The sequence below is a fragment of the Gossypium hirsutum genome, chromosome A05, assembly GCF_007990345.1.
Source record: "Gossypium hirsutum isolate 1008001.06 chromosome A05, Gossypium_hirsutum_v2.1, whole genome shotgun sequence".
Taxonomy (NCBI): Eukaryota; Viridiplantae; Streptophyta; class Magnoliopsida; order Malvales; family Malvaceae; genus Gossypium; species Gossypium hirsutum.
Genome location: NC_053428.1, coordinates 795,263 through 814,979, shown reverse-complemented (window position 1 = coordinate 814,979; position 19,717 = coordinate 795,263). Strand labels below are relative to the sequence as shown.

Here is a 19,717-nt window from a genome sequence, read left to right as displayed (position 1 = left end):
GGCAATGCTATATGGTTTTTCTTGAGGTGACTCATCTTCATCGGAATCTTGCACCTCAACTTGATCATCCTGGACTGAAGTACCTTCCGTAGGAATTGGAGCGTCCACCTGACACTCCACCTGCTTCTCAACACCGTGATCTCCCATTCTATCTGACTCCTCCTTTTCCCGGGAATTTGTGGTGGATCGAAGCATGGATGACTCATCAAAAGTCACATCTCTGCTGATGATGAACTTGGACGAAACCGGATCAGGACACCACAACCTGTATCCTTTCACCCCTTGGCCGTATCCAAGAAATATGCATTTCTTCGCCCTCGGTTTGAGTTTTCCCTCATTTACATGAGCATACGCAGGGCAGCCAAACACTCTTAAACCAGAGTAATCAGCAGGAGAACCAGACCATACTTCCTCAGGAGTCTTCAGCTCAATAGCTGTTGACGGAGATCTGTTAACCAAATAACAAGCAGTATTAACAGCTTCAGCCCAAAATTCTTCACCGAGCCCAGCATTTGATCGCATGCAACGAGCTCGCTCCAAGAGAGTTCTATTCATGCGTTCTGCAACTCCATTTTGTTGTGGTGTTCGACGAACAGTGCGGTGTCTCACTATTCCTTCATTTTTGCAGAACTCATTGAATTCACCTGAGCAAAACTCCAAGCCATTATCCGTCCGGAATCGCTTGATCTTCTTTCCTGTTTGATTTTCGATCAAAGCTTTAAATTGCTTGAAGTTGATGAGAACCTCATACTTGCTCTTCAGAAAATACACCCAAACCTTTCTCGAGTAATCATCGATAAAGGTAAGCAGATATCTGTAACCACCTTTAGAAATTGTCGGAGAAGGCCCCCAAAGGTCAGAATGGAAGTAATCCACTGTGCCTTTTGTCTTGTGAATCCCAGTGCTGAACTTTACCCGAGTCTGCTTACCGAAGACGCAGTGCTCACAGAAATTCAACTTTCCTGTACACTGCCCAGACAATAATCCTCGTTTGCTTAGCACCGATAAGCCTCTCTCGCTCATATGCCCGAGCCGCATATGCCATAACTTCGTGGTGTCAGAATCTAGATCATCTGATGATGACACTCCCGCAACACCTGTAACCGAGGAACCATCGAGGAAGTAAAGGCCCCGCTCCAAATTACCACGTATCACAGTCAAAGCACCCGAGAATACCTTGAGAACTCCACCTTCAGCAGAGTATCGAAAGCCTTTCTTGTCCAACGTACTCAAAGAGATCAAATTTTTCTTCATTTCTGGAATGTGCCGAACATCAGTTAGAGTTCTAACAATACCGTCAAACATCTTTATACGAACTGTGCCAATCCCCATGACTTGACATGCGTGGTCATTTCCCATTAGTACTGAACCAGAATGCTTCTCGTATGTTGAGAATGCATCTTTCGAAGTACTTATATGAAATGTAGCTCCCGTATCAAGAATCCATCTCCCACCAGCGTAAGAGTCGGATACTGCAAGAACGATCTCGGCATCACTTGAAGAATCTGCATCAGCTACATTCGCACGATCATTTTGTTGCTCCTGTGATTCTGATTTCTCCTTCCTTTTCGGACAATCTACCTTCATGTGCCCGTACTTCTTACAGTAGTAGCACTGTATTCTCTTCTTGGACTGCGATCTAGGATGGCTTTTACTTGAACTTCCACCCTTTGCCTTGGATCTTCCTCGAGCAACCAAGCCTTCGCCTTCATTGTTTTCGACCACCTTACCAGTGATTTTCTTCCTCAACTCACTGGAACTTAAGGCATTTTTCACCTCCTCTAGAGTCAGGTCATCACGACCGTACATCATTGTATCAACAAAATTCTCATACGAGGGAGGCAAAGAACACAAAACAATTATTGCTTGGTCCTCATCATCGATTTTGTTATCGATATTATTCAAATCCATGATAATGGAATTGAATTTATCCAGGTGCTGGGAAACAGGTGTACCTTCCTCCATCTTCAGGGCATAGAGTCTTTGCTTGAGGTAGAGCCGGTTCGTCAATGACTTCGTCATGTACTTGCTCTCTAACCGGAGCCACAAACCGGACGCGGTTTTCTCATCCGCTACTTCTCGTAGCACTTCATCTCCTAGACATAGCAGAATAGCACTATGTGCTCTTTCTAGCATGTCATCCTTTTGCTCTTCCGAAAGCGTGCTTGGTAATTTATCTTTACCAGACAATGCTTTTAGCAATCCTTGTTGAACCAGCACTGCCCGCATCTTGATGCGCCATAAACTGAAACTATTTTTCCCGGTAAATTTCTCGACATCATACTTAGTCGATGAAACACTTGTAGCCATAATTTGGAACCTTTGAATGAATGATAATATTTTCTTCCTGATGTGAAAGATCAGACAAAGCTGCAGTCACAGGGCAATTCAGAAAATATTATCACTCCTTCAACTACGCTCTGATACCAATTTGTTGCGGAAAGGATCGATTCGGGAACTCCGATATGACTACAAGTAAATTGACCGGAACGAAAAATAAAGTGAACACAAGGATTTACGTGGTTCGGCTTTAATGCCTACGTCCACGGGCAGAGGCGAAAAGAAATTTCACTATAACAAGATGAAGATTACAAGTGTTTTACACTCAAGACACAACCCGAGAACCTCACAACTCTCAACCCCTATAGAAAACCCGAAAGCTAAAATCCTAGCTTTCAAAGAACAAGCTTTGCTCTCTCTTGGTTTGGGATGATAAATATGGCTAATGAACCTCTCTATTTATAAGAGAGTTCAAGGACATAATTGTCCAAAACTTTGGCAAAGATTTGTGGTTGAAAATGGACACCAACAACCATCCACTAATCCACTACCACCAACAACCCACTACCAACAACAACAATCCACTACCAATTTTAAGCCATTTCTTAACAAGTATCATGCTTTAGAAATTAAAAAGAAAAGCTCAAGTGTTTGAGAGAAAAAAATAGAGTGACAAATCGTGATTTTAATTTTTAATAAAGGATAGTAAATAAAAGAAAAAAAAAGCAATATTTTAAAATTTTAATTATCATATGTGAATAAGTTTGGGTGGAGGTGGTTGCCTACATCATTTAATTATTTATTGAGATGTTTTTCTATCTCATATTGCTGAATTTGATACAATATTACATCTGCATATTAATAAGTAAAATATAAATGATACGCAAAAGAAATTACTGAAAGATTTGATAGGTGTTTTTATTTTAATAAGTTTAGACATATATTTTAAAATTATCTTAATAATAAATGTAATTGCGATTATAATATTATTTAAATTCGATGCGTTAAATAATATAAACCTAAAATAATCTTATTTCATGAATGAACAAACAGCTGAACAGGTCTACACCAAAGTTAAAACGCGAATTTTGTAAGAACATTACCATGCATGTACGCATGATAATAAACTTGTTGGAGCAAATCCAACAGTAAATATCGTGAAAGTGAACCAGTTTATATTCGTCATTTCCATTCCAAGGAAGATGTATATTCGTCAGAACATATATATATTTATATATGTGAGATTCACCTTGATGTATTGGTTTTTTCTTTTCTTTTCCTTTTGGCAGGAAGAAGTGACAAGAATGTTATTCGGTTATCACATATGATTCTCAAGTGGTATAGAATATAGATTACTATATTGTTTGAAGCTGTAGCAGAAAGGTAAAACAAGTGCAGTTATAATAATCAAACGATCTGCAGATTTGAAATATACTGAGAAACGAAACTAACATTATTATTCACACAATTTACATGGTCATTCATATGAAATCCAACAGTCTTCTTCCCCCATTTTATGTCTATCACATAATAAGCTCAAACAGTAGTAAACCAATCCCTACATTATTCTTTTTCTTTTTTCTTTTTTCGATATCTTTGTCTCTTGCTACATAGGGTAACCTAATTCAAAATCTTGAAACATTCCATTGGATTGAAGAACAGAAGTTGAATCCCAAGAGTTGGATGAAGCAGATTTTGCATCGAAATCAGTAGGCCACCAGATCGAGCTGTCTTTTGAACCATTGATGTCTCTGAAACAATCCAGTTGATTAACCATTTGGTCTTCCTGAGGATACCCACCTGTAGTACTACTTTTGTGATTGAGAAACACATCCAGCTCGCCCTGGAAGCTGGAACCTGGTTGAACAGCAGCATCAGTACTGGTTGAGTCCATCAAATTGTCTCCGTTGCCAAAAGGAACTGAGCCATCTGATGCAGATATCCCATCTAAACAATTATCAAGCCCTTCAAGTCCCTTGGTGTTGCTGATTTCTGGATAATCTTGTTGATGAACAGTACTTTGTTCATTTGCAGGTTGAGGGTTTGGTGGCAAGAGAGGTTGCATGAGAAGGTTAGGGTTTCCATTAGAAGCCTGCATGTTTTGGATCATCTTTTCTTGCAAGGGGTGAATCTTAGGCCATAAAGCAGGGTTATTATAGAAAGAGAAAGGGTTCTGAAGACTTTGAAGCTGCATATGAAGCTGAAGACGTTCCATGGCTGAGTTACTCAAACCCTGAGATAATTGATTATCATCTGAACCAGTAGGTTGATGAGGATCATTAGGGTCTTGATTCGATAACCCATGGATGTTACTAGATTGTTTGCGCCTCCCAAGTAGTTTCTTCTTTAATTTGGTGTTCCAGTAGTTTTTGATATCATTATCAGTTCTTCCAGGCAGTTGTGCAGCAATTATGGACCACCTAAAAAAGTAGATCCCAACTCAGTCAAGAGAAGAAACAAAGAGATAATAGCAGAAAAAGAATAAATAACTAAAGAAGATCTGACTGTAACAGATGCAGTTTTTGCATATACTTTTGTGAAGGGTATCCAAGACAAAGAATAAGAAGACAAGCAATCCAAGCCTAAAAGTTTGAGAGAAGAAGAAAGAGGATTTACCTGCTTCCTATACTTATATAGAGACTGCATATGATGTTGTCTTCTTCCTCAGAGAATCCACCATGCTTAATGTTTGGCCTCAAATAATTCAACCATCTCAGCCTGCAACTCTTCCCACATCGCTTAAGACCTATCAAATATTACCCAACAAACACAAAAGGTCAAGTTAATCAAAATCTTATAAAACAACATGCAACTAAGTTTCCACCATATATACATATGATAGTTTTTTATGTAGGTAACCAGGTATACCAATTTTCTGAGGAAGAGCAATCCAGTTGCCACCAGTGCCATACTGTTCGATATAAGCCTTAAGCTTAGCATCTTCTTCAGGTGACCATGGTCCTTTCTTCACGTTGGCTTTGTCACAGCAAGGAGCTCGACCCATGTTGTCTTCTGTTTTTTGTTTCTTCAAGGCAAAGGAAAAAGCTGGTTTTAGAGAAGGTTTTGGGGGAAAATGGGGAAAGGAAAGGGCAAAGATTTATAGGTAAGAATAGTGGGTGACGTGAGGCATTTTGTTCCCATAAAATGTTTAAATTTTATCAAAGGCCCTAACTATTACAAGTTGGCTAGCTAGGGTTGCTGAATAATGAATTGAAAATTATAAAGGAAAAACTATACTTTAAAATAATGTATAAGAAAGAAAATGCCAAAGGGAAAGACGATTATTGAGTATTCAAAACCTTTTTTATTAGAAGTATAGCACCATTCATTGACCTTGGTTTGCTTACTATAATAATTTTCCATGCTTATAAGAAAATGGGTCTCCAAAACCCCTACCACATAGAAATTAACAAAAACAAAATTAACAAAAATTTCAAAATCACTCTAACCCTCCAAATACTAATATCTTAATCATACATTTAAATTACGAATTATGGGTTTTGGTATATTTATCTAGTCATATTATATTTATCGTGATTATAAACACAATGATAACATAAATAAGGTAAACATTGAAGGCTAAATTTGTTATTATACAAATTAAAATTATGTACAATTGACGAAAGATATTAATATACAGTGATTAATATTGTTTTTAATTGCTCACTTTTAAAATTGATATAGATTAAATTGTTTCAATTTTTTAAAAAGGACTAATTTGCTCAACTTTGAAATTGAAAAGGATGAAGATGTTTTTTTTACACATAAATGATAACAATCATAAAAATAATGATAACAGTATCAACAAATGTAGTCAACTGGAGATTTAAGAATAAAAAAGAAACATGTTTATGCTTGTCTTTTCTCTTAACCCTAGAATCTATGCATTGACATATAAATACTAATGCATTTTCATTTTTCATTTCATCATCAATAAGACCAAAGCTTAAGAATCCTTAAGTGAGAGCTGGTGAAGATAAGCTTAGAAACTTTTTGATTACATACTATATTAATATGGTGGAATGATTGAGGCTAAATGCAAATTAATTGTTTGCTTTTAGTGAAAATTTTCTATTATATCAGTTAGACCAACTTTTGGTTAAACATATAATATATGTATATATATATAGTATAATGTAATAACAAACTTACAAAATGTTGGTTGACTTTTGTTTGTGGGAAACTAATATCTTCTTGCTTGGCTTTGTTACCTATATAATTGATTCAAACCCAATGGATAATCCACTTGTTTTGGTTAATTAGCTTCAAGGTGGATCTGTTAATTCTTTTTTGGTTTTGGATGTTTGTACTTCATCAAAGTCTACATAGAAATATGTATTTTTAGGACCAGGCATTCGCTCTAAACTCAATATTTTGCCATTTTCTCTGCTATTTACAGATAAAGATTATGATGTTCATTTAAGTGGGTTTAGAAAGTGGCTTAACTTGAATTTTGGTGTAATTACACGTGTATAATATGTTCAGATAATTATAATTATTAACGAGTCTCATTAAATTAATTGTAATTATAATATTTCAATTATTTATTCTTATTTTTAGGAGTGAATTGAGAATTAGAAAAATCGCACACATAATTAATCCAAATATCATGTTGAATATTTTATAGCCAACTGATGTTTGGGTGTATACTTTATTAATTTCACGCAGGGTAAATTAGTTCCTCCTTTTCAATGGAATAGTATTAAGTTTAGTCTACAGATCCCCAGATAAAGGACCAACTTAAAGTTATATGTACTTTCTTTTAGGCCTTGTTCTTCTTTATCTAGGGATTGAGTCTTCTATTTGCCTTTTTGACCACTGCTTTTAGGGGCTATCACCTAATATTGAATACTATTTTACAAATTAAATAGCTGTACATATGATTTGGTTTAAGCTTTCTTTTATTAACCCTTCTCGTAATTATTAAAATATATGGTTATGTCTTATATTGGTTAATTATTTATTTTTAATTAAATTACAAAGTAAAAATTTAAAGGGTACAATATATTCAAAAAAATTTATACTTTTTGTATATTTGGAATATATCTTTATATTTTTATTTTCAAGAATTCAATCCCTCTATTTTTTAAATTCAAAAATTTAGATCTATTTGTTAAAATCGTTAAATTTCTTTTGTTAAATTTGCTCATGTGGCATTTTGAAATTTAAAAAAAACTCATTTAGTATCCATATAATAAAAAAAATGACATTATAATGAACACGAAATCAGTAGAGAATTTTAATAGTATTAGTAACTCTTTAAAGTTTACATCAACGTTTTAATTAGAATAAAGTATTTAAGTTAACTAATGAAATTATAAAAAGTTAAGGTATTTAATTATGTTAAGATTAAATTATAAAGATTAAATCTTAAATTTGAACAAAATATAAGAATCAAAATAGGAATTAAACCATTTTTATATAGTCTTAACTAAAAGAATAGAAAGATTAGAACAGGTTCTCATGTAATAAAAAAAAAAGCCAATGGACAGGTGTCATGTAAAAATGGCTTAATATCTATTAGTATTTTTCCTAGGTAAATGTAGTTGATAACAAACTGGATTAGACTGAATATTACATGTGATGTTTAAAGACAATAACTAAGTTCAAAGAAAACTACTAAATTTTTAATTTTGATGAATAATGTTGTTATTTTATTCTCTCTAAAATCACCACCTGTCTTTTTTTACATTCACTAAACCCAATAAATAATCAATATAAAATTGAATTTAATTGGCAAAATAAAACCCAGAAGGAACTGAGAAATTAATTAGACAGTTAAATGCATGCAATTACTGAACTTTCATATATATACCATAATATTTGTTTAATTCGAATGTCATATCTGCTGAGCTTAATTTGGGTATTTTCCATCTTTAACCTCTGCCTTAAGTTACCAACACGAATATAATAATATTTAATAAATAAATAAAGAGGAATATAATAGACACTAGTGTATGCACAGTCATTAAGTGGAAGAAAAAAAACAATATAAAAATAAATGGGTAAAAGAAATTATTTAAAAGAAATTTGCATTAGACGCTGAGAAAATTTTAAAAAAAATTAATAATGGGAGAAAAAAATACTCACTATTTAAAAAAAAACCGTGAACAATTTAAAGAAAATAACTGCAAGAATGCATGAGAAGTGATTTTTAAAATTTATTTTTAAATTAAACTAATTATATAACTCTAACTTAAGTTTTTTTAAATTTAATTGGTATTTAGTTAACTCGAAACCGATACTATTAAAAGTTTTAATATATTATAGGTAAAATCATATGTACAATGTAATGTAGTGTTTAGAATTTTGATAAACTTAATATTTATATTGTATTATCTATACTATTATTTAAATTTCGAATTGACTTCGTATCACGAATCAATCGAGCATCAACTTGATTAGAAAAAATTACAAAAATGTCCTTTTATAATTAAAATAGGTTATACCATTCGAGGGTATTTTAATACTTTTACTTAAAAATTAAAAAAATTCAGTTAAATCTTTAATTTATTACTCAAATAAAGCTTTATTTTAATATTTTTTTACATATTTTTAATTTTATTATACACAATTTATTACATCCGTCAATTTCATATATTAATAATAATAAATTTATAGTTTTCACACGCATACACGTGTGATAGAATTTCTAGTATTAATAATGTTGTCTATTGAGTTGGTGAAGCACCATGATAAACAATTGTACCCATTTAATATTTTTAATTTGATGTATTTATATGTTTAAATTTCATTTTATTCATAATTTATTTTTTAAAATTTTAATATCATATATATTCCATTCATTATTATTAATTAATTTAAATTATATGTTTCATTATTTATTATATATTATTTTCAAACTAACTTCTATATCCTAAATAAGTAATATAATTTCTAATAGATATATATACACTGATACAAAAACTAAGACATGCATACCTACATTGTTGGGTACTTCAATGCCGATATTTATCAACTCCCTTGCTGCTTTTATTTATTTATTTATTTTTGTCTTTGAAACAAATCAATCCCCTCTTCGATTCCACTATCCAGAAATTTAAATCATATTTTTGAAATTTCAAAGTATTGTTTTTTAGGAAAATATTTAAGTTAGATTTATTGAATGAAAATTTTCCTATTTAATCTCATTTATAATTTATAAAATTAAGAATTAATAATAAAATTATATTTTGATCTAAAAAAGATAAAAATTTAATTTAATTTTTTAAAAATTATAAATATATATGCTATTAAAATGGTGAAATTACATTTTTAATATCGTAAAAATATACAATTTAATTCTGCTCTCTAAAAAAAATTTATGACTTTATTCTTGATCAAATATATATATATTAAAATTCGAGTGTCATCACTAATCCCATTTAATTTATAAAAAATATTGTAATATTAAAAAATCAAATAATTTATTATATTCAATTTTCGTTGTGAAACATTGATGATAGTGTTGAAGAGCAAATTGTGTATACTTTGAGATAAGTAGACATTGCCATATCGATCAACCATTAGCCTCCAATAGGTTGATTGACCCAAACATATTTATGGAAATTTTATTGATACAAAGAATCATATTTATTTATAGTTAAATATTCAAAATAGAATAAGGAAAATAAAGTTCAATAACTAATCATCCAATTACCCTGTAATTTTGAAATGTATAAGGGTGGAGAAGTCAATGATACATGAAAACTTTTGACTTGTAAATAAAAAGTCTTCTCCGCGTGTTAGGTGCATGAGTCATTAGAATAAGATGTAGCAAAAAAAGAGAGATTTCTACAGAATTTACCAGAATAAATGCATACATGTCATGTTACTTGTTAGTAAATTATTTTTATAATAATTTTTAAATATAAATTTTGATATATTACTAATTATTATTTTATAAAATTTAACACATCATCCGTATCCAATTTATATTATTTCTTTGAATAGTACAAATCATAATTCTTTTTGTTGATTAAAATATGCCATAAGTTTTTGCATTTTTCACTAATTTAGAATATAGTCTCTATACTTTTATTTTTGAAAATTCAAGCTCTCCACTATTCAAACTTTAAAATTCAAATCCAATTGTTAACATTAGTAAAATTATTTTGTTAAATTCAAACTCATTATGTCATTTTTTTTATGTACATTGGTAGCTAGTATTTTTATTATTTCAAAAGTTCATACCAACAAAATTAAAAAAAATAAAAATATTAATAATTAAACTTGAATTTTGAAATATGAAAAATTGAGAGAAACAAAAGTATAGAGACTAAATTTCAAATTTGTGAAGAGTACAAGGACCAATGATAAATTTTAACCATTTTTTGTTGCACTTAAATTATTTGGGGACTAAAGTAGATAGCGTCACACTATTTGACTCCAATGGGAGCTTTGGTTGGGCATGCAACAAGAGAGTTGGTGATGCCATGCTAATTCCTACTTAATTCATTCACCCTATTTCTTTAATCAATATCAACAATGTGAGAAACTCTGCTTGCATTAACATATCCATGCCACGTTAATTTCATGCATATTTTATATATATGAAAAAGAACTCATAGCTGTGGAATAAAGTCAAACAAATGTTTGAATATAACAATAATCTTGGTCAGTGGAAGTGGAAGTGGGGCATTCAGACCATACAGATATCAAACAAAACAGGATTAATTCTGGTAATGGATCCTAATCAATATTCCATGTAATGTTTTAGTTATTTTCATAGTAGAGCAGGTAGACCCCCCCAACAAAGAACATTGTTCTGTTTTTCAGTGAAACCTATAGGAAATCAGATATATTTGAAAACCCAATGTACATTTTTATAAATATGAACACTTGGCTTAAAATAATAATGGCAAAATGATTGAATGCTAGTTTATCTGAAGCTCTCAATATGTACTATGCATTATTGATTACTATAAACTTATATACAGATGTTCAAAAGAAACAGAGTCCCACCTCAAATGATAAGATGCATTTACCCGTAGTACCACTGTCTAGATTGTAACGGAATAGCAATGGTCCTGAGAGAGGGAAAGTCGAAACCCGTTAATGACAAAGAGAAACCATTTTCTGTAAGAAGGAAGATTAAATTGTAGTTAGTAAAACCCACTTCTCAAGAACTTTCACGGCTCTTCTTTGTGTATTATGCAGTAGCAAAATGTATAACTTAATACTCCTTAAAAAACTTATGGCAGTACTACACCAGATGTGAGAAAGTGAAATCGTCGCTTCGGGATTGGTTTTTATTCTATATTTACCGCAGCAGCCATGTTTCTTAGCTTCTGAGATATTTCTGAAAAGGAAGGTCTGTCTGTAGGATCAGAGGCCCAGCACCTTTCCATTAAAGCCTTCCATTCAGGATCGCACCATGATGGTATTTTTGGACGTAAGGTGTTGTTCACGATTCCTCCTACAAGTTAAAAGAAGAATTTGAGGGAAGAACCCATTAACAGGGCAAGCTCACATCTAAACTCCAATCAGAATGAGAGTCCAAAAACATGCACACTACTAGAACAGCAAAAGCTTAAATCAGAAGAAGTTTGAAGCTCAAAATCCAATTACTGAAACTGGTCTTTTAGTATGAGATCAACTTCAAAATATGCACGTCATTTTGAATAAAAGTTTCAATAATCTGAAAGAACAACCAACCCTGAATAGAAACAGTTCAGGTCATTTCTACTTGTTGGGGATCCAATTATAGTAACAAATACATGCATTTCTATCATGACTCTCTTACAACATTCAATTTTGTCAAAAATGACTATATTAACACTAAGCAAAATGGTGGCATTGGCCCACCCTCACTGGAATTGGTGTTTTAGTATGGGATCAACTTCGAAGTAAGTCAAGAAATTGCACAAATTTGCTTTCCCCCAAAAACATAAAAGTGACAATTCTCCCAAACTCTTTTTTTCTTATTTTCCAGCCATCAAATGAAGATTGATAAATATTTTATATAAGATATAATCAATGCTACAGTGGATAGGCCAAAGTTATGAGTCAGGCATTGACCCAGATCTGATAAAGGAATGTTTAATCTTCAGTAGGTCCTTGTAGAAGTGCATATGCTGATGGACGTGTCCAATATGTATACCAGACATTTTTTCAGTGTAACGTGAAGATGTTAAACATATGAAGCTTACCAATTATAGAAGCACAATGAATATCTGCATAAGGTTCTTCACCAGTGAGTAACTCCCACATAACGATGCCAAAGGAGTACACATCAATCTGAAGTGCAGTAATTGATGAAACATGAATAAAATCAGAATCTGGCCAAATAAAAGGAACAATGTCTTGAGAAGTAAAGGATACAAAGAAAACGTGTTGTAAACTTATCTACGCACTGATACTATTACCTTTTCAGATACCATGTCACTTTTACCACTCAAAAGCTCAGGTGCCATCCATGGTAGAGTTCCACAAACACCTCCTGAAACTAATGTATGCTGCCTGACCTTCGATAAGCCCAAATCACCAATCTACAAGGGTGTGCATGCATGCAATGAGTTCTAATTCCATTGACCATTAGAAGAAAACTAAAAGAAACTGAAGAGCATGATAAGAGCATACGCTATAGAAACAATCTCAAGCTGAAGCTATTACCAAGATTCAGCTGTTAAAGAAATCACCATAGGCTGATCAACATCAGCCTGCCCTTTCCCACACCTAAAACCTTAAATTTTGAGTTCTGGAAACAATATCTAGAACAGTACCTTGCACACTGGACGCTGCAGATCTCTCATATTTACCAACAAATTTTCACATTTCAAATCAAAATGTACAATGTTCTTCCCATGCAAGTATGCCATTCCAAATGCAACATCCATAGCTATGATGAGTCTCTTAAGACGATCAATAGTCCTGTTCAATCACATTGTTATATCACAAAGATCACTTAAGAAAATATTGCATTATGAAACAGAAAAGGCACATGCTAAGAGGCAAACAACACTTCTAAAACAAACTACTGTGAGGATGCCCAAAAGGCAACCTGTTCACAGAGTTACTAACATGGTTACCTGTCCTTCTGTAAAAACTGCTTCAAGGATCCATTAACCATGAATTCAGCAACAGTAGCTAAGAATCCGTCAGGACTATCACGAACTATACCATAGAAAGAAACAACATTTGGATGATGTAATGAACTCAATATCAAAGCTTCTTTCCAGAAATCTGCAATCTATGGCAGCACAGAAATAAAAAATTGCAATTAATCAATATATGAGAAGCATAGAAGTATCATATATATGATCATGAGGCTCTTGAAGATTGAATCCTTGGGAGGGAGTTAAAAAAACAAAAAATTGAACTGTATCCCACAAAATATCCTTCTGTTTTAACAGCTACCACACACGGCCATCAACTTGAAGGGGTAAAAACAAAAGACTAGGTCTGAATGAAAATACAAAGATGTAAAAAGCAAATAGCAACGGAAAATTTTTTATGATGCCATAAATAGAAACGGAAAATTTCCAACACTTAAATCACAAGCTGAATTGCTTCCATTTAATAAAAAAGGTTAAGAGAATTTTTCTTTCCCTTTTGCTAATGATCAAAACTTTATAAGATCAAAACTTTATAAGCCATTACATGCACTGAGTGTAGGCAGAGAAAAGGCAATCATAACCTCCATACGTTCTTTTTGGTAATAAAGCACCGTTGTTGTTCTATGTGTAACAACATAGTAGTTCATTCTTCAAGTTATATAAGCACTTATTTTTAGTCTTTGTGCGATAAGTGCGATAAGTGGGGAAAAAAGCTGTAAAAACCATTAAGTTCCCCCCCCCTTCACTTCTAACCAACTAGTCTTTGTGCGATAAGTGCGATAAGTAGGGAAAAAAGCTGTAAAAACCATTAAGTTCCCCCCTCCCCCCTCACTTCTAACCAACTCATGCTCTTTTTACCAACTTAAAAACTTTGCTACACGGGTAAACAAATACCATAGTATCAAGTACCATGGCATCTGTGACATATCAGGTGAATAATTTTTTAACCCTTTTGATCATCAAGCAGCCTAGTATTACAAGGATAAGCAACCAAAGCTTCACAAAGGGAAGTGCTAATAGTTATTACCATACGTTCTCTTTCTGCAGGCCTCCCTGCAAAGCAGCTAGCTTTGATTCTCTTGATTGCTACAACAGAACCTTTCCATTTGCCCTGATAAACTGCCCCATATGTTCCAGAGCCCAATTCTCGGATCTCCTCCAGATCATCATTTTTTATTGTCTGAAGGCAAAAGGCAAAATGCAAATACCATCAGAAACAAAATGGAAACAAACGTGTAAGAAAAGTAACAATTTGGGTTAAATATTGATTCTTTTTTTTTTTTTTTTTGGATGGCACCTAAACAAGCTTGACATATAAAGTTACAAATTTTTCTGTTACCGCTAAAGTTAGATTATGGACCATATATAGATATTGATTTGATCCCTATACTCACTATCTCTCGTTTGCACCTAAAGAAATAAAATTCGCAATTAAGCATCTGAACTTTCATTTTGTCAAGTAGCGTAAGTTAATAGGTTGACGTGACTAAAAAGCTAATCAAATCAGGACAAAAGACAAAAAGTGCCAGGTCATTATGTCTAACTAGAAAATGAAAACGAAAATCAGAAAAATAAAATGGAAATTCTGTTTTTGAAATAATAAGGGGGGGGGGGGCTGAAATGGGGAGAGTGTGAAGGGAGAGAAGGAAGGCAGCTACCAGTGCCAGTTTGAGGCAGATCAACCTGCCCAGGACTAGCAAAATCTTAAGAGCCAAAGTACTTGAAAGTTAAAGTAAGTAACTAATTGCGATTTGTGAAGTTTAAATTTTTTGGGTTCAAATAAGCATTAATCCTAACAAAATGAATGATTGCAAGAAATAATAGTGACAAAGAAACTAAAGTTAGTTAAATGAGGAAAAGGGAGAAAAAAAACAAAGACCTGTAACCCTCTTGCAAAAGCTTCTTCCTCAGCCTTGGTTGGCTCAATTTTTGCAAGGGTTATGTTGTCATTATCAGAATCCAATTCCAACTCACCATGGGGATTCTAAGGAGAAAATGTATTATTAGAAAGAGAAAAATATAATATTGCAAGATGTTCTTTAATATAGAAAATTTTCTTCAATCTCACCATTGATTTTGATTCATTGGCAGCTGCTTCTTTTTCAATTGCATCATGCTTGATGGGGGCAACGTCTTCAACTTTGGCTTTCACTTCTTCACCCTCTTCCAAAGCTACTTTTGTAACTGAAGCAACAAACTCCGGTATGAAACTCAAACGGTTTACAGATAGCTTTGAATTTTCAGCAGCACTAGGATCCTTTTCAACCTGTTTTGCCTGGTCATCACCCTTTTCAGCAAGCTTTAAGCAAATTGGAATGCTAGACTCATCAGGTGCTATTTTAGATTCATCTTCAGGAATTTTGTTTTGCTCTGGACTGCACATGCTTGGAACATCAGATTTTTCCATCTTTGCCACATGATTTGCTTCATCTTCCAAGAGAACAATTTTGTCCTCAATCCCCCACACTCCAATGACACTAGAATCATATGATTCCAGATTGCTGCTGGAAATAGATGTATCATGGATTAAAGTTAAAGCTTGATCTGGCAACTGAACAGGTTCTGTGGCAGTGGCAAATTTTAGCATGTCTTGAGGGGCTACGGCTGATTTCATAGTGACAGTGTTTTGAGTTTCCTGACAATGAGGACCAACATCCACCTTGAGAACATGGGCATAAACAATGTCTGGAACAGCAGTCCCATCAGAACTCAGTACCTTTTGAGGAGACTCAACCCAAGGGTTTTGACCATCTGTTGCAACAAAATGCATTGCACTACCTTCCGCTGGATCCTTCAAAAATACAAAGTTAACTGGAGAATTTATTTGCTGAGGTAAACCATATGCTTCATAAGCTGGAGCACCATGAGTATGATTCTGAAAATTTCTCTGCAAAGACTGTGCACGTACATGTCCTTGTGAGGCTTGGTAAACATTATCTCCTCCATGTGGGTAAGGATAATTCCCATAACGGGGCCCACGTTCTTCAGGAGGAATGTGCAAGTGGGCTGAAGCAACCATGGTTTGATCACGAATTACTTCATTCCCCAACTCAGCTCCAGCTCGCTGATGAACATAATTTGAAAGCATATGATGGCCATCAGCTAAACCAGCATGCTCAAGAGGTGAATTCATGCCAGCACCATCTAGAACATTGTGTTCATTCAATCTTCCAAATCCATATACATGATTTCTCGCTTCCTCAACACAAGGATTCAGTTGGTGCTGCAGAAAGCCATGTGTTTCACCATGAGCAGAAGAAGGATCAGTTTGGTCTTTGGAATAAAATCCAAGATGCAATTTTCCATCTGCATGCATCATGAATGCTTCTTGGTTTGGGGGGCACTCAGCGGCAGCACATGAACTATTAATCTGAGGAACAGCATTTCCCATGTTGTGGTGCTCCAAATGTGGTGACTGGTTTCTGCAAAAAGTAGCCCTGCAGTGCTCATAGTTGTGGTTTCCTTCATGCACACCTTGACTATGAAGGATGTTACCATGAAAACCAGAAACCTTATCACCAGACATAGCTCCATTTGGCATCCATGCTACATTATCTGGAAAATGAGGCTGATGCTCATATTGGGGATGACGATTTAATCGCTGCTGAACATATTCTTCTTGCATTCTATAGTGAGCAGAAGATGGTGAAGGTGGAAACCCCGATAGTGTTCTGGGAGTAAGGTATCCATGGTGACTAGTAGAATAGCACACAGGACTCCACTGCCCAGAACCCAGATGAGGAATAGTATGACTATGCAAGTTAAAAGATGGTGTTGGTATCACGCCGCTCCTCTGGATATGAACCCAACTCTCGTCAATACTCATACCATTAAAGAATTGTTCTGCTAAATGAATATCATCAGAAACTGTAGACATCGCAGGTGAATCACATTTCCTAAAATCAGAACCCTCATTTAAACTTTTCAAAGCATCCACATACCTCCTCTCATTCCCATCAACATAATATGATGAAACATCTTGGTCAGGATGCGAAAACAAGAAAATCCTAAGCCTAGTGAACCCGTCACTCGAAGCCAACTTCTCATACTCTTCCATCATGTTAACCATATCATCATCATTGACAACTGACACTAAAGCATCAAGATCCTCATCTGGCTGCTGATATTTCAACACTGCTGCTCCATCATAAAGCTCCCTCATCTTACTCATCAACTCCACATAACTAATATCTCTCGGCACACTCACAATTCGTGTTTCTCCACCAACATACCTCAATTTCCCATCTTGGGGTCGAGGCAAAATGCTACCTAAGAAGCTACATAAGAATTTTACACGCGAGATTTCATCACTGGAACCAGGGATGGAGGAAGGCAAGGCAGACACCGGGCTTAATGAATGTGAATTCATCAAATACACAGTTTGGCTCTTATGCTGCTGTTGATGATCAATAATTATTTTATTACACATGGGAAGGTTTTCAGCTCACACCATGTATTTCAACAATGCCGAAAACTCTACCAAAACTGGAAACCAATATATAAGTCCACTACTTTTAACACCAACAACAGAATGATTCTCCATCAGGTAACTCAAAAAGAGTACCAGAAATTATAAAATCTCTGAAATTCTCAAACACCGCGAAACCGAAAATAAAAAAATAAAAAAAAAACAGAGAAGAAGATAAATAAATAAAAAGTAAGTGGAAACCTAAATCGAATCCAACTAAGCAAAATCTACAACTCAACTAAATTCGTCAACAAAACAGCTGAAATAAAACCCAGACAAGCTTCCAGATATAACAGTTTCCATATTCAATTAAAAAAATGCAATTCAGGTTTAGTAATTTCAATTTTTTATCTTTCGGAAATAAATTAAAACCAAATCTTAACCAAAAAAAAAAAAAGAGTACCTGAAAAACGGGAATTGTCAAAAGAATGATTCATTTTTCCTCTCTTGTTGATTAGGGAAGGCAATATTTTGATCAAATGAAGAATGGGGATAATATGAACATGGGATTGATCTAAACAAAAAGAGAGGAAAAAAAAAGAAGAATTAAAGAAAAAATAACAAATGGTGAAGGTGGAGGAGGAGGAGGAGGAGGAAGAAGAAGAGGAGCGCCACAGCCACAGCCATTCGAAAAATTAAAAAAAATAAAAAATTTCGGACACTTTTGGGATGATGCCAAAGTAGCGTCCCACGTGGCAGAATCATTCTCTCATCCACTCTTTTCTTTCTCTCCCTCCTTTCCTTTATTTACCCTTAATTAAAAGTATATAGATTTTTTATATATTTAAAATTAAAATATTTTATTCTTGGTTTAATACTTCTATTAATCTCTGTACTTTGAAAAAGTTATGAATTTAGTCCTGATCAATTTTAGTCATGTCCTTTTCTAATTTTGGAATTTTAGTCCTAACATAAATAGTAGTTGTTAAATTTGTTTTGTTTAAATTCAATTACTAGTCTTGCACTATGCGTACCGTTGTATATTTAGTCTATATTTTTTAATTGAATCGTTTTAATTCATAAATTTTAAAATTTCAGTCTTGACACAAATTGACTATTGCTAATATATTAATTGAATTTTTAGTGAGTAACATATGAAAATAATAAGTTGATATGGCATTATATGAATGATAATATGTCTTATGCATCAGATTTTGAAAATAAAAAATCTAATTTAATAAATTTATCAATTATCATTTGTTGATTTTAGAATTTAAAAGTATAGAGACACAAAATAACTAAATTAGCATAAAGATTAAATTTATAATTTTTTGCAAAATACAGAGACTAACAGCAGAATTTAACCTTTTATTATTTGTCTTTGTTATACTAGTTTTAAGCCATCTGATGCACGTTGCACAAAAAAAAAAGCCGTCTAATGCATGACTTGTACAATTATTTAAATAAAAAAAACTAATTCTAATGTGCCTAATAAACTTTCCTAACTGCATCACTTATTATTAAAAATAAAGGATGTAACCATATTTGTTTTTTTTATAAAATGCCTAAAACTATTCATAATTTCTCTTATCTAGATAATATATTTCAACATACTCAAACCTGCATCATCCTATGTTGGTAACAATACTCACACCAATCGAATTAAGATTCAATCAATGAAAAATAATGTTACTTAGACCCTCATTAATTATCAACATTATAATCATTTATCATATTTTAACATAGATCATAATTATTAATAGTAGTATTTTTAATGTTGATTGACCTTTAATTCAGTTGGTATTAATAATTTTACAGCAAGTAAAAAATATGAATTTGAGTATATTAAAATATATATTATTTTCTATTTTAAAGATTTGAGATGAGTGTATTAATAATAATAATAAATTGTATAAAAAAGAAATAATAGCATTTTTAATACATACTTAAACTAATGAAAGAATCTCATGGT

General features: G+C 33.2%; 2 protein-coding genes across 12 annotated transcripts; both read right to left on the bottom strand.

Moving 5' to 3' along the window:
* Positions 1 to 3,862: 3,862 nt before the first annotated feature.
* On the bottom strand, positions 3,863 to 5,321 carry LOC107941406 (transcription factor MYB36-like). Its single transcript, NM_001327450.1, is given in 3 exon segments — positions 3,863 to 4,700; positions 4,897 to 5,026; positions 5,149 to 5,321. Coding segments are annotated over 3 exon segments (1,080 nt in total). The 5' UTR covers positions 5,285 to 5,321; the 3' UTR covers positions 3,863 to 3,886.
* A 5,760-nt stretch (positions 5,322 to 11,081) lies between these two features.
* LOC107941413 (uncharacterized) lies at positions 11,082 to 18,542 on the bottom strand. 11 transcript variants are annotated; one of them, XR_005926889.1, is made up of 10 exons: positions 18,209 to 18,515; positions 15,406 to 17,822; positions 15,217 to 15,321; positions 14,365 to 14,517; positions 13,311 to 13,471; positions 13,005 to 13,152; positions 12,648 to 12,770; positions 12,432 to 12,519; positions 11,399 to 11,698; positions 11,082 to 11,309 (listed from the first exon to the last, which is right to left on the bottom strand). XR_005926889.1 is itself a non-coding variant. In XM_041112700.1 (10 exons), the coding sequence occupies exons 2-10, from the start codon at positions 17,764 to 17,766 to the stop codon at positions 11,335 to 11,337; spliced, it is 3,315 nt and encodes a 1,104-aa protein (XP_040968634.1). In that variant the 5' UTR covers positions 17,767 to 17,918; positions 18,209 to 18,507; the 3' UTR covers positions 11,082 to 11,334. The 11 variants fall into 11 exon arrangements, 6 of the variants coding, with proteins under 6 accessions (XP_040968634.1, XP_040968633.1, XP_040968636.1 ...); XR_005926891.1 differs by having other exon boundaries at positions 15,406 to 17,733; positions 18,209 to 18,506; XR_005926890.1 differs by having other exon boundaries at positions 15,406 to 17,730; positions 18,209 to 18,506.
* Between the last annotated feature and the right edge of the window lie 1,175 nt (positions 18,543 to 19,717).